Below are 14185 nucleotides of genomic sequence, written 5' to 3' on the forward strand. Positions count from 1 at the left end.
TAAAGTAGAAGTACTCAGATCTTGTACTTGAGTAAAGTAGAAGTACTCAGATCTTGTACTTGAGTAAAGTAGAAGTACCAGAGTGTAAGAATACTCTGTCACAGTAAAAGTATTCTAAATGTTCCTCCAGTGAAAGTAGAAAGTACTCTCATCTAAATGTACTTAAAGCAGCAACAGTAAAAGTAGTCATTGTTTGATTGGTCCATTTCAGAATAATATCTCTGATATGTTTTATAATGATTGATCATTAAAGTGTTCTCAGAGCTGGTAAAGGTGCAGCTAGTTTGAATGGCTTTGTATACTGCAGGGTAGCTGCTGGATTTACTCCAGGTGAACTAAAGCCTGATTTAAGGGCTGATTATATTTACCATCATTAATCCTAATCTGCCTAGCAACTAAAGGTATTAAATACATTTAGTGGAGGAAAAGTATAAACTATCATAAAAGGAAAATATTCAAATTTAGTACAAGTATTTCAAAATTACAGTCCTTGAGCAAATACACTTACTTCCTACTTAAACTTACTTCCTAGCAAATCGCAGCACCTGTACATACATTTGGAAATGATACAAAATCAAATCGAAACAGAAACACTGAGATCAAGAACTCTATGTTTTATCTTCTATGCTTGTTATAGAAGATAAATGACCTCGCAGTAAAAGGCTGTGCTTCTGATTGGCTACCATGACATCTGCACCTCACAAAGACTTCAGTGTGTGTGTGTGTGTGTGTGTGTGTGTGTGTGTGTGTGTGTGTGTGTGTGTGTGTGTGTGTGTGTGTGTGTGTGTGTGTGTGTGTGTGTGTGTGTGTGTGTGTGTGTGTGTGTGTGTGTGTGTGTGTGTGTGTGTGTGTGTGTGTAATAATGTTGATATACAATAATCACTAGCACAAGTGAATTCACCACAGTTTACTTGTTGGCCACATCTGGACAATACTTTCTTTAAGCCTTCTGCTGAATACAGGCGGTAATCTCTTTAAATCCACTCTGTTCCTTAGCGTTTCTCGATTGATATTCAGGATTACTGATAATCTGTTCATGTAAAACTAACTGAAGCAGTGACTGTTTAGCACTCTTCAGACTGGTGAAACCTCACGTCATGATAAAGAGGAGAAAAAGCCACAAAATTAGATCTTTAGAAAAGCCTATTTCTACATTTTACTTGCACATTTATGTCAGTTCTTTTCATTGACATCTTAATGAGCCTATATTGTGCGTAACATTGTTGGAAAGCATCTACAACGACTAAACTAATCCCCCTACAGTCACTGCCATTAAGCCTCATGCACACGAATAATCACCAGAGATGTGATTGTCTTCAGACTTTATTGCCCTCAGCGCAGGAGCTGCTGAAGACATGACAGTAAAGCCTTTAGTCTTTGCAACAGGGCCACAACCTGAGGGCAAATCAACACCTGGAGGACTTCAGCAATGCTCTCCACTGTGATGTGCAGCGGAGAGACGCTACAGAGCTTTGAGTGCAACAGTCGCAGCGGGAGCCCCGTTAGGACCGAGCCGCGCAGGAACACCATCCCCCCGACGCAGACCCTCACTGCTAAACATCTGCTGGCATACCTGCCCCGACCACAGTCAGAAACCATCCGCTCCACCCCTCACGCTCACAAGGTAAAGCTTACTATGTTGTCCTACTCCACTCAGAAATGTGTTTTTGTTACTTCTCTTTGAGCTTCTCTGTTTGAATTACATCACATTACATGTCACTTGTTAGATGCTTTAACCCCAAGCTGTTATCATTCCTCAAATGGAGTGCACTTTTGCTGTCCTCCCGTTCTGGCACAACATAGCCACGTCACCAGTATCCAGAGACACTTTTCTCTGCCATATTTATAAGGAGTGTTTATAATTGGAGAGCCGTTATAAGGACACAACCTCTCAGTCTGTATTTTGTGATTATTCTACTTTTCCCCTCCTTTTAGGCTACAGCTAATTCCTCTGTTGCTGCCATGATAACCACAAAAAGAGCTTCTCTCATCCACAACTTTAACTATGCAAAGTGCTCATCGCTCCCCCCATCCCAGGAGGGCTCTCCCTCCCTGGGTCCCTGCAGCCAGTCCTCCCATGCCCTTGCTTTTTCTGAGCAAGAGCCCCCACAAACACTAACTATCCAAGCAGCTCCTCTGGAACCAGTGGAGGAGGTAGAAGAGATGCCAAAGCCTCATCATTCGCACCGCAGCAGACACTTCAAGCGTTTCAGCTCCAGGTGGCAATCGAGAAGCTCCGCTGGTAGCAGAGACTTTCCCGTCTCCGCCATCGAGAAGCTGAACGTTGCGAGGAGTCACAAGAAGCGCTGTAAGCTTCTGGGTGACGACCAGTCTTTGCATCTCACCGCCAGCAATCAGCGGCAGCGTTATGTCACCAAGGATGGAAAGTGCAGGGTCACCCAAGGACGTATAACTGAAAAGAGTCGGTTTATCTCTGATATCTTCACCACGTTGGTGGACCTCAAGTTCTGCTGGTTCCTCCTCGTCTTCACCATGTGCTACATTCTCACATGGGTGGCCTTTGGCGCGATCTACCAATTTGGTGCCTGGTTGCGTGACGATATTGCACATGTTGATGACCCCGAATGGAATGCGTGCTTCCAAAATGTAGACAGTTTCCTTTCCGCCTTGCTGCTGTCAATAGAAAGCCAGAGGACTATTGGATATGGCTCCAGGATGGTGACGGCTAACTGCCCCGAGGGTGCGGTGCTCCTGATGGTGCAGTCCATCCTGGGCTCCATCATCGACGCCCTGATGGTGGGCTGCATGTTTGTTAAAATCTCCCGGCCCCAACAGAGAGCGCAGACACTCATCTTCAGCAAGCACTGCGTCATATGTGAGCGTGACGAGAAGTTGTGCATGCTCTTCCGCATCGGGGATCTGAGGGCGAGCCACATGGTGGACGCCAAGATCCGCGCAAAGCTCATCAAGTCCAGGCAGACCAAGGAGGGAGAGTTCATCCCACTGGAGCAGTCGGAAATCAATCTGGGCTACGACACCGGGGGGGACCGGCTGCTGCTGGTGGAGCCACAGACCATCACCCACGTCATCAATGATAACAGCCCCTTCTGGGAGGTGGGAGCGGAGCGTCTGAAGAGGGAGAGCTTTGAGATCATTGTAATCCTGGAGGGCATCGTGGAGGCATCGGGTTTGTAGTGTTTTTAAACCGTGTGCTATCTTCCACTATGGTCATGTCCATAAAATCACAAATGGAAAAGTGTGGTAATACCATGCTACTCTGATCACGTACACTAAAAGTAATCCAGCAGACCTAGAACCATTACTTAATTTAATGCATGATTGCAAGATAAACATTTAAATGTAAATTAAGTTACAAACATTATTTGGATGAGTTGTGTCTACATAATTATTCTGATAATATCATCAATACAATATTCTTTGCAATTACAACTCAAATTCCTGCATCAATTGATCTTAAATGAAATACATGTTGAAGTAACCTAAACTATGGTAGTTATGTTCAACACATGCAAATGTGCAAAAATTGTCTGAAACAACTTAAACTTTTATCAAATTAAAAACCTTTTAGTGGCTTTATCCATTTTTTAAAATACAAACTCAATGTTGCTTTTGACCTCGTGGATAATGCTCACTTTATGAAAGTAAAATTGGTGTTTCGTTTTTCTAGTCAAACAAGACCAAAGAGTGTACCTGAAAAAGCTTGGTTTAAATTGGTGGAAATGTCTGCAAAATATGGAAAAAAGAACAAAATGCTTTCACACATTAGTGGGCATATTCTTGTTTGAATATAACCTTATACAGCACATCCTGATCCAGATTATGAATTTGGATTTATTTATCATGTTTTTTTCTGCTTCACCCACTAATGCTTTTTTGTGTTGCAGGTATGACGTGCCAGGCGAGGACGTCCTACACTGAGGACGAGGTCCTCTGGGGACACAGATTTGAGTCGTGCATTTCTTTGGAGAAAGGGGGTTTTCGTGTGGACTACAGTGCATTTGATAAAACCTTTGAGGTCCAAATGTCCCGACTGAGCTCAAAATACAGCAGCACTGAAAAGGAAAAAGAAATTGTATTTTAGAAATGTTGGCTAAATAAACAGTTCTTGTTTATGTGCAATAATATTGCTTTTATTAAGTTACTAAGGCCAGCCATAATGACTGTTTTTCTGTTGTATATTTATTAGATACAATCTATGTTTTTATTTGAATATGTCATTTAATCTAGGTCTAACAATTGTGCTTCATGTTGTGTTGGAATAAAAAAATAACCATCTTATTGAACTTGTCGTTGGCTGTGGTCATTTATGGGTAATTGAAAAACTAGTGTGAAGACAAAACAAACAAAGCGCTCTTCTTATTCCCATTAACACCAGTAGGTTTTAATCAGCACGCTACATTAAGTATCAAAAGACACCTTTATAGTGTTTTGTTATAACACTTTTGATTATATAATTATCATTACTGATGCATTACCATTTAAGCAGCATTTCATTATTTGACCTGGTTGTGGTGGAGCTACTTTCATATTTATTAATTTATTTTATCTGAAGAGTTGCTTGATTGTATATTATTTTTCCAACAAGTAAATGAAGTGGTGCGAAAGTAGAATAGCATGAAATGGCAAGTAAAAAAGGATGTAAAGACCAAAAGTACAGGAGAACCTTTACAGTTTCATTGTACTACCGAATATTGTTTGGATCAAATTTATGTTTTTGAATTGTTTCTCTACATTTTTAATTGTAGGCTACGATATAAGATTAAGTCAAATCCACAAAGTACTATTTTGTGCAACTGTTGTGACCTCGCAGGACTGGTGTTAGAGCATCTGAAACTGAAGGTGGTTCATGATTCAGACTTTTGATTAAATAGCCTTTTTGTCCTTGCTTTTTGTCTGTAACGTGTACTAAATAAACAAAAAACACATAAGGGATGATATCGACTCCAGGCCGGTAAAGGGCGCTGATGTCCAAACGGCTGAAGGCCCTAAAACCCGAAGAAGAAAAGCAGAGTCCGAGGAGCGCATGATGGGATATGAAAGTCCTCCGGCGGCGCGCTGCCGCCATGTCACCGAGAGGGAAACATATAGCTATTATCTCAGTTTTAGGCGTACTTAGTCTTGCCCTTTATTTTATTCCCAATTTTGTTTGGGTGACTTTATTTCTTTCAGTGTGTTGTATTGTGTGTTACTATCACAGCGGAGAACCGCTTCCCGCCAGGTTAGGCCTCAATCCGCGGGCTCGGCTGAGAGTTCCAGCCGTGCTCCGACGCTGGTTGTCGGGCTGGGGATCAACCGGCGTCTCGATCGCCGTTAGGGGGAAAACGAAGAGCGGCAGGAATAAAACTGAGTTCCGGTCCTTCGAAAGAAGCTTCAGAGAAAGGCCCATTGAAACTGGGATTTATCGGAGGGATATTTTGAACAGTGAGTCGTTTCTTTTCAGTCCTCGGGATTTCCTCATGGGGAGTTACATCGGAAAACCCGAAAGTCCAACTGCCGACCCGGGGAGGCCAAGAGCCGGGAGAAACCCCCGAGAGCAGTTGCGTGAAAAACTGGCCAGACCCAACCATGCTGTCTACACGCCGAACAGGAGGCTCTCATTTGCCGGGTAGGTTGATAGCCAAACAACGCTGTATCATACGCAGCTCTCAGCCAGGAGGAGAAGGTTCAATTTCTTGGCGGGTTTTGAACGTTAATTATGAGCTCCTAAGCCGTTGGATAAATGATCATTATAAGAGGCAAAAACAACAAAGCAGTTATTTGAGTCACAAATATATATTGAGTATTTTAAAAAGTAAAGCATACCAGACTCTTCTTGTCCCTGGTATTTAGAATCCCTACCTTTGTGTGGGCACATATACGTTTCTAATGCATGATATGAAGAAGTATTAGAAAATGAAATACAAACTAAAACTAGAAAATGTTATCATATAGGACGAGGCAGGACACAATCTACTTTTATCAGAAAGCAGACACCATTATAAGGTGTTAAGGACTCCTATAAACAATCCTATATTTATCTTTTTTAGTCACTTATATATATTTTCTGTTAAACAGTAAAGGTCCATCACTTTGTTCGGTTTAATCAGAAATTACACATGCCAATTTAGGTGTGCCTGTATGATATAATGATCCCTATGCTTTCTGATGCTGGATAGTCACACAAACATGCACAACTGATCATTTAAACCAAACCCCATAATTTAACTAAGCATTCTGCAAGCTACTCTGTGTTTAGGTCCTTTTTTTTAGGCCTTCCCTACTCAAACCTTAGAGAAAATAATAGGTGGAACTTCTTTATTGTAAGCAGTTATCCAGCAACAGATTTGAGCTTTAAACTAACTTTTTGCGGCGCAGTGATGAACTGTTTACTGAGACACAACCAAGGCTTTCATCCAATATTGTCATAGACTAACATGACCTGACACAGGAAGCGTAGTGGAGAAGAAAGGTAAACGTGTATCTCAGCACAGGCAAACGTTTGATCTCTCCTAGCAGACAGCAGAGCACAATAATGTATTTGAAGATACAACCAACGGCTGGACTTTTCTCCTTAGGCTTCACAACCTCATCACTTAGTAATAGACAAAGAGTTAAAGTTACAATGGAGGCTGTGTGAGATGAAGATGTGTGTAGTAATACAAATGTTTTTCCCCTCAGGGAGCCGCCGGGCACAGTGGGTAGATTCACCATCACCCCCCAGCGTCATTACCCCCTGCAGCAGCCCGGTGTCTCACAAGTGGGAGTCCTACCTCCTGTCAAGTGGGACAGCTTCATAAAGAAAAACATCCTCAGCCCTCGTAACTCTCCCGCCGTCCTCAGCCCCGTCACCATCAAGATCGCCAGGCCGGACCACCACAGCTCCCCCAGGTCTCTACGTTCACGCCAATAATACGTCTGTTTATCATACCAGTGTTGTTATGAGTATCATCTTCAAAGTGTGCTTTCAGAATGCTTTTACATTTTAAGATGAAGTGTCCCCTTTTTAAGATAAAACTGTTTGATGACACTACTCAATTAAAGTATAAAGCAACTGGTGATGGTGTTTTATCGGACTCCATTATATTGATGGTATCTCTGAGTCCAGTGCTTTGTAAATCCCTGATTTGTGTTGCTTTGCTGTTTGACTGATAACACTGACCATAGTTTCAATTTGACTTGTTTTGCTTTTAGTTATGACCGTCTGAGTTGTGCGAGGCTCCCCAGGGCTCCTGTTGACCCCTGCTCCAGAGAAAGTGTCCTCAAGGTTTTGAAGGAAAGCCGCAAGAGAGAAGTGGAGGATGAGGACGGAAGCTTCACACCTGAGCAGAAAAGCAAAAGAAGGTACGCAGTATTCATTGGCCCTAGTTAACTTCTTAGCCTTCCTAGCCTACCAATGCCAACGGCTGTCTGTATTTCTCATGACCCTCACCTCAGATATAGTCATCTAAAGAGAATCTCCCGTATTGGATGCATGGATGAATCAATGAATTTCCAGCTGAATGTTTTACATAAACAGCATTCTGGTCTCTCAGTACATTTTTGTGATGTCTGAATTAGGCCTAAGGGAACAGGCTTATGCTATTCCTGTGTGAACATTTGTTAAGGTTCAAAAGAACATGTGCTACTCAAGACCTGTTTATACATATAGTCTGTTGAAGTGTGTTGGTTTGTAATCCGTTTTACCCCCCTAAAGGCGTAATGACAGCATTGGAAGCGCACACTCTGCATTTGAACCTCTCCTGCCCAATGGTACACCATCGCAGCTGGTCCCTAAGTAAGTTTGACTTTCTGAAGTGACACTTCACTGTCAAACCTTGTCGTGTGTGTGTGTGTGTGTGTGTGTTTGTGTAGCAGCTGTCTAAACAAATGTGAAAATGCCTTCCTTCAGGCCAGGAACCCTGAAAAGAGGGATGACCTCCCTTGCAGAGGATTCCATCATGAAGAGATCTCGCACCTCCTCCATCAGCTCCAGCAGTGGGGTCAATGCCCCCAGAGGAACCCCCGGCAGCAAGAGAAACCCTATCCAGAGCTCCTACAGCTCTTCCAAAGGCCTCAGCCAGGTAGCGCCTATCAGCTAAATTAAACTGCACACAGCCCTGAAATGAGATGAAGCGTGTTTGTTAATATTTACTCATGATTTCCTTCGCAGCGGAAGAAGCGGTCAGCACCCAGCTCCCCTCTGTCCAGCCCCGGGTCGTCTCGCTCTCAGACCCCAGAGGCCGCCTCCAAAAGAGCCAAGTAGGTCTCCACCGGTTTCCTGCTCGTCATCCACATTTTAAGCTTAATATTTCAGTGTGTAACTTGTGGTTTTATTGCAGGGAGGAAGACGGACAGTCTCCCAGCTCAGCATCCTCTGTGAGGTCCGAGCAGACGGCCTCTGTTAGGGTTCCTGTTGCATGTAAGTGTCATTGATCTGCAGTGGCTGTGTGGTTTAGTGAACAGGCTTCGAGGTGCAGCTCTGTGCGGCCGGATATGCAAGGCTGTCTAATATTGACTTTTTATTACATTATATTTTAAAAATGGTGTCGTATCTGTGATGCAAAGAGGAAGTCTTAAATGGAAGGATTTTAAAGATTCTTTTAAGCTTAGAGCATTTCATTATGAAGATCATTGGGATAATATCGACTTTCATTTGGAAAACAGCATGCTACATAAATGGGCAATTGGATGCAAACTGTGGTAATATGGCACCAAAAGTGAGGTATGCACTGATCTGATGAAATAAAAAATACCTCATTTAGGTATCTCCTTTTTAACAAATTGAGACTTTGTACAGTTGTTTGATTGTATTCAAACAAATGAATAATCTCTGACTTGATGTAAAACCTGAGATTCATGGTCAGCCCCTCAACCTCCTGGACACCAGTGTGCCTCTGGAACTATGGTTATGTAAGGTCACATGAGGACAGGGGTTAGCTGTGACACTAAAACTGTCTGGAGGAATTTAGCTGACACTTGGGTGACTAGAAGAAGTGAGAGACTGAGAAATAAACTGCTTGACATGTGGGAGAAAAACCAACCCCTCACAAGGGTCCAAACTATTATAACATTTAAAAATAAAAATACAAAAATAAAAAAAACATTTAATGATGATTTTGCAGCCAAATTTACTCCAGTTCCCCTGCTGCCAGTCACGCCCTCAGCAGACTCTACTGGGAGTGGTGGGAAGAGGAAACGTAAGATCCAGCTGGTGTCGAGCCACCGGGACGATCAGATCTCTCTGGTAAGGAGTGCGTCCTTTTGAATACAGCCGTGTGTTCCAGTCACATGGACTTCTCTCTAATCTCTCTGTGTTTGCTGCTTTTCTTATTTGTAGCCTCCGCCTCCCGAGCTGGGCTACAGCATCACAGTGAAGGACCTGGATGAGGAGAAGAAGGCTGCGCTCAGCAAAATCCAGAAGGTCCTGGAAACACCCGGTGAGTGGAAGCAGCCACAGGGATGAACTTTCAAACCCTTTATGTGCCACACCAGACGCTTGAGTCCCCCCATCTAACCTCCTGATCTTTTGATTTCTCCCTCTTCAGCTCCAGAGACGGAGAAGTCTGTCGCTCCCGCAGCCACTTCCACCCAGCCTGCCTCCTTCTCCAGCACCATCACCACCCTGAGCAGCCTCCTTGCCTCTCCTCTGCCCACAGTCTCCTCCAGCTCAAACATCCCCATCATCAACCTGGACCCCAGCCCCAGCGTCAGTGTGAGCTCCGCCCCGGCAGCCTCCAACCCGCTGCTGGAGGCTCTGAAGATGAAGATCAGCATTCCTGCGAGCTCCACCTCTGCTGCCAACACAACTACAGGTACCACCAATGAACTGAAGCTGGTCCTGAGAAAAGTTCTGAAGCCATGAATACAATTTGATCTTCACCATAAGTTTATTGGTCGATCAGCAGAAAGATTACCAGAAAACATTTTATTGAGTCATTTTATTTTTATGAAAAAATGGTCAAAATGATTTTTACTCTAGTTATTATTAAATAAATATCTTTGTGTTTTATGACTGACGGAACAAGACGTATGAATAAATCCCTGTGTTATTATTATTATCTTTTCACTAACGACCAAACGATAAACCTAGAAAACAACAGGTGGGTTACCAATATTTTTCAAAATATAAATAACCTGTAAAAACTAAACTTTTAGAAGACTTGATTTGTTATTAGTAATCAACCATTTCAGACAAGAAGGATTAATCGAAAATCATTTATTTCCACTTTGCCATTCATCCCTAGACGTGAGTGATCTACATCTCGTTTGACTCTGAAATGTTCTATTTTTTTGTCTCTAGTGTCTGCATCATCCACGCCGGTGCAGCCCAACGGTTTAACCCTGAATGTTTCCACAGCAGGAGTGGCCCCTCCTGCCTCTCAGTCCTCCTCAGCATTCACTCAGGTGCTGAGTCAGGCCTCCAAGCCCTCCATCAGTGCTTCTGCTGCAACAGGACCAGCGCTGTTCGGACTGAGCAGCCAGATCAGCAGCCCTGCTGCTTCTTCAGGCTCGAACCCGGTCACTGGTGCTGCTCCAACCCCCGCCAGCAGCTTAGCCTCCCTCAGTAACACCAACCCTCTGCTGGCTTCAGGGTTCAAACCCATTTTCTCAGTCACCACCACCACCACCCCCTCAGCTGCATCAACCCCGGAGAGCAAACCTCCTGCACAAAGTTTCAAGCCCATCTTTGGAGCCGCTACTTCAAGTGCTGGATTCGGACTGCCTCCACCCTACACCACCTCCAACTCAGCCTCCACTGCTTCTCCGGGTATCACAACATCAATGTTTGGTGGCTCCACTAGCAGCACCACAGTAACCCCATCTGTTTTCCCTGGTTTAACCAACACCAACACCCCCGCCTCCACCGGCTCCACCGGCTCCATCGCCACCACGCAGCCCGCAGCCCCAACAGCTGTGAAGTCCCTGTTTGGAAACTGGTCAGCACCACCCACCACCACCACCAGCTCAGCCCCCCTGCAAGCCCCTACCACAGGGAGCTCATTTCAGTTTGGAGCCGCAACCACTACTGCTGCTGCTCCTGCCCCCCCCGCTGCTGCTACTACCACCTCCAGTAGTGGCAACTTCACATTTGGTGCCACGCAGGCAGACCCTCAGGCAGCCAACCAGAAGGCCTTCTCCTTCGGGCAGGCAGCTCCCAGTCAGAACACAACCACAGCTTCATTTGGAGGCTTTTCAATGGCCAGCACGGCCTCCACCACTGCTGCCCCCACCACCCAGTCCGGTTTCAGCTTTGGGAAGTCGTCTTTTCAAGCACCGGCTGCACAGACCACCTTTGGCTCTTCGGCGGCCCCGGCAGCACAGACCACCTTTGGCTCCTCGGCGGCCCCGGCAGCACCGACCACCTTCGGCTCCTCGGGGGCCCCGGCTGCACAGACCACCTTCGGCTCCTCGGCGGCCCCGGCTGCACAGACCACCTTCGGCTCCTCGGCGGCCCCGGCTGCACAGACCACCTTCGGCTCCTCGGCGGCCCCGGCTGCACAGACCACCTTCGGCTCCTCGGCGGCCCCGGCTGCACAGACCACCTTCGGCTCCTCGGCGGCCCCGGCAGCACAGACCACCTTCGGCTCCTCGGCGGCGGCGCCAAACGCTTTCAACTTTGGTGGAGGAGCATCATCCACACCAGCCACCAACGCCGCCCCACCCCCTTTCCCCTTTGGGTCAACTGCAGCCACTACAGCTGCCAGCTTTGGGACCCCTGCTAAACCAGCGTTTGGAGGCAGCTCTACTGGTTTTGCTTTCGGTGGCACCACTGCTCCTTCTGCTGCACCGTCGGCTGCTCCGAGCTTCGGTGCACCCACACAGACTCAGAGCTCCTCCTCCAACTTCGCATTTGGCAATGCGGCTCCTCAGCAGGCGGCCCCCGGCCCTGCTCAGCCCGCATCCGCTGGATTTAACTTTGGAGCTGCGATGCCATGCCCCCAGTTTGGAACACCAGCCCCCAGTAATCCTGCACCTCAGATGGGAGGCTTCAATTTCGGGGCTGCTGCTACGGACAAACCAGCTTTTGGTAAGAAATAAAAGCATTTTCTTTGCCTGTTCATATTTCAGTCAGCTTTAATGTTTGATAGAGATAGAAACTCCAATATTTTGCGAACATGTCAGTCTTTTGAATGAGAGTAATAAAATGACACCTCGTTTAGAACCTGAAACTTTCCTACCCAATAGAAATAAGTAAGCTGGAATGTTTGAAACCTTTATAATTTACAATGTTAACTGGGCAAACTGCTATATTGATGTTGCTGATAGAACGAACAGATTTTGGTTAAATAAAGTTGTGCTGCTCTGTCTGCAGGGACGTCTACCCCCTCCTTCGGCCAAAGTTCTGCCGCCGCCGCAGGTCCAATCCCCTTCGGAAGTCCTGCAACACCAGTCCAAGGGTTCAACTCTGTTCCTTTTGGTATGTCACTGTGTCATGCTGTGTGACTACATTATAAACTAATCAACTCTATTTTTCCTGAGAAATGACACATGCTTTTTGTTGTTATCCTCAGGGTCCCCAGCGACTCCTTCCTTCTCCATCGGAGCCGGATCAAAGCCAATAGGAGCTCGTCAGAGGCTGCAGGCGCGGAGGCAACACAACAGGAAGAAGTAACCTGCTCCGTGTGCAGCACCGCCTAGAGGACTTGAGCTGCTGTTGCTATCGTTGATCTGGCTAACATTGCTCTGTTCTAAGCCCAACACCCCTCAAACCTGGCTGCCACCACGTCTTCTGCTCCCCCCTCCTCAGGTGGTTATTTTTGCCTGAAAACATTGTGTTTGCAGAGGAGTCAGAAAGAGCACACAGCCTGCTCGCTGACTGGATGACTACATGACCCAGTGAGGGATGTAGCAGCGGTGAGACAGGATCCATAACAACGTACTATACTTGAACAGCGGGAGAAACGCGTTTGATTTTGAACAAAAGCATATCCAAAGTCCTTTCTTTCCTTTTACTGTGTGTGGACACTCCCATTGGTTCGTCTTAAGGAGAAGTTGAGAGCCGGAGCCTCGACTCAAACATTTATTTTTTTACGTGAAGAGCTCACTGGTTTGTATGTTACAGAGTATTTGAGTTCATTATCTGAATGAGTGTGAACAGGATGAAAGGCACAGTTATTCAGATAAGGTACAAAAACACTGCAGTGTAAATGTAAAGTTATGAGAAGTTTGCATTTTAAATTATTTTTTTAATTGGCTCTCTGACCCTGTCAATGAATGATGTGTGTCTGCACTCAACGGGCAACTTAGTAAATGTCTTAAAGTAGTTTGTGCAGAGTTGTGTGTTCTTGTTTCATACTTTTTGTCATTTCGAGCATTCCTAGAGTCCTCCCATGGACGGCCTTTTTTTGATAGTGATTGCCAACGCTGATGTGATTAGCAGGTCCGTATATGATTAAGATAACTACTCTTAACTAATGCTGACAAAACCAAAGCCAGCTCATCAACTTCATGCCTGTGAAAAGAATCTGTGAACTCTGTCTCTTTATGCTGAGATGTTTGTTTGTGCCAGACTACCTCTCTTTGCTCCAGGCGCCGAATATATGTCACTTCACTGAAAAGCTTATCTGAAAGGATTGAGAAGATCAATAATATTTTACCTTTAACCACTTTAACACCTTGTTAAATGACTGCACAACAAAGCATCACCCCCTCTGGTATATCATTGTTATAATAGATACCACCTAAATAATGTCAGCTTTACTCAAATACCATTTCTCATTATTAGTTATCTGTAAATGTGTTAATTCCCATGATGCAAGGGTTTTGGTTGAAGATTTTTCTCAAACACACAGGACGGTAAACACATTTTTGTCTACGGTCATGAGTTGTTTTTTTTATTAAAATGATTTGTGTTCTGTGAGATGAGTTTTTGTTGGTTAATTTTGAATGAATAAAAACTGAATTTTGGACTTGAATGTTACAACAAGAACACATTTGAACCTTTCAGTCACATTCTTCTTTTCTCTCATGTGAGTGTTGACTATTATATTTAGTTAACTTCACCTGTGTCGCAACTCCATACTACTCTCTAATTGGAGCCACGGATTATGGATTGCTTTATGCTAATTTAAGAAATCACGCAAAGTGTATGTCAACTTTTTATTACCAGAGGTGGGAGAACTACTCAGATCTCGTTCTTGAGTAAAAGTAGAAGTACTCAGATCTTGTACTTGAGTAAAGTAGAAGTACCAGAGTGTAGGAATACTCTGTCACAGTAAAAGTATTCTAAATGTTCCTCCAGTGA

At 44.8% G+C, this 14185-nt stretch overlaps 2 protein-coding genes across 2 annotated transcripts; both read left to right on the plus strand.

The window, feature by feature from the left end:
- The first annotated feature begins 1389 nt into the window (after window positions 1–1389).
- On the plus strand, window positions 1390–4235 carry LOC134872349 (G protein-activated inward rectifier potassium channel 3-like). Its single transcript, XM_063895621.1, has 3 exons — window positions 1390–1624; window positions 1936–3148; window positions 3867–4235. The coding sequence occupies exons 1-3, from the start codon at window positions 1430–1432 to the stop codon at window positions 4061–4063; spliced, it is 1605 nt and encodes a 534-aa protein (XP_063751691.1). The 5' UTR covers window positions 1390–1429; the 3' UTR covers window positions 4064–4235.
- Window positions 4236–5008: 773 nt separating this feature from the next.
- Window positions 5009–13870, plus strand: pom121 (POM121 transmembrane nucleoporin). Its single transcript, XM_063895620.1, has 13 exons — window positions 5009–5587; window positions 6640–6849; window positions 7153–7302; window positions 7655–7735; window positions 7850–8021; window positions 8111–8199; window positions 8280–8359; window positions 9063–9184; window positions 9278–9377; window positions 9486–9752; window positions 10241–11968; window positions 12254–12358; window positions 12453–13870. The coding sequence occupies exons 1-13, from the start codon at window positions 5016–5018 to the stop codon at window positions 12551–12553; spliced, it is 3777 nt and encodes a 1258-aa protein (XP_063751690.1). The 5' UTR covers window positions 5009–5015; the 3' UTR covers window positions 12554–13870.
- The last annotated feature ends 315 nt before the right edge of the window (window positions 13871–14185 follow it).

Source organism: Eleginops maclovinus, chromosome 11, assembly GCF_036324505.1.
Source record: "Eleginops maclovinus isolate JMC-PN-2008 ecotype Puerto Natales chromosome 11, JC_Emac_rtc_rv5, whole genome shotgun sequence".
NCBI classification, from domain to species: Eukaryota; Metazoa; Chordata; class Actinopteri; order Perciformes; family Eleginopidae; genus Eleginops; species Eleginops maclovinus.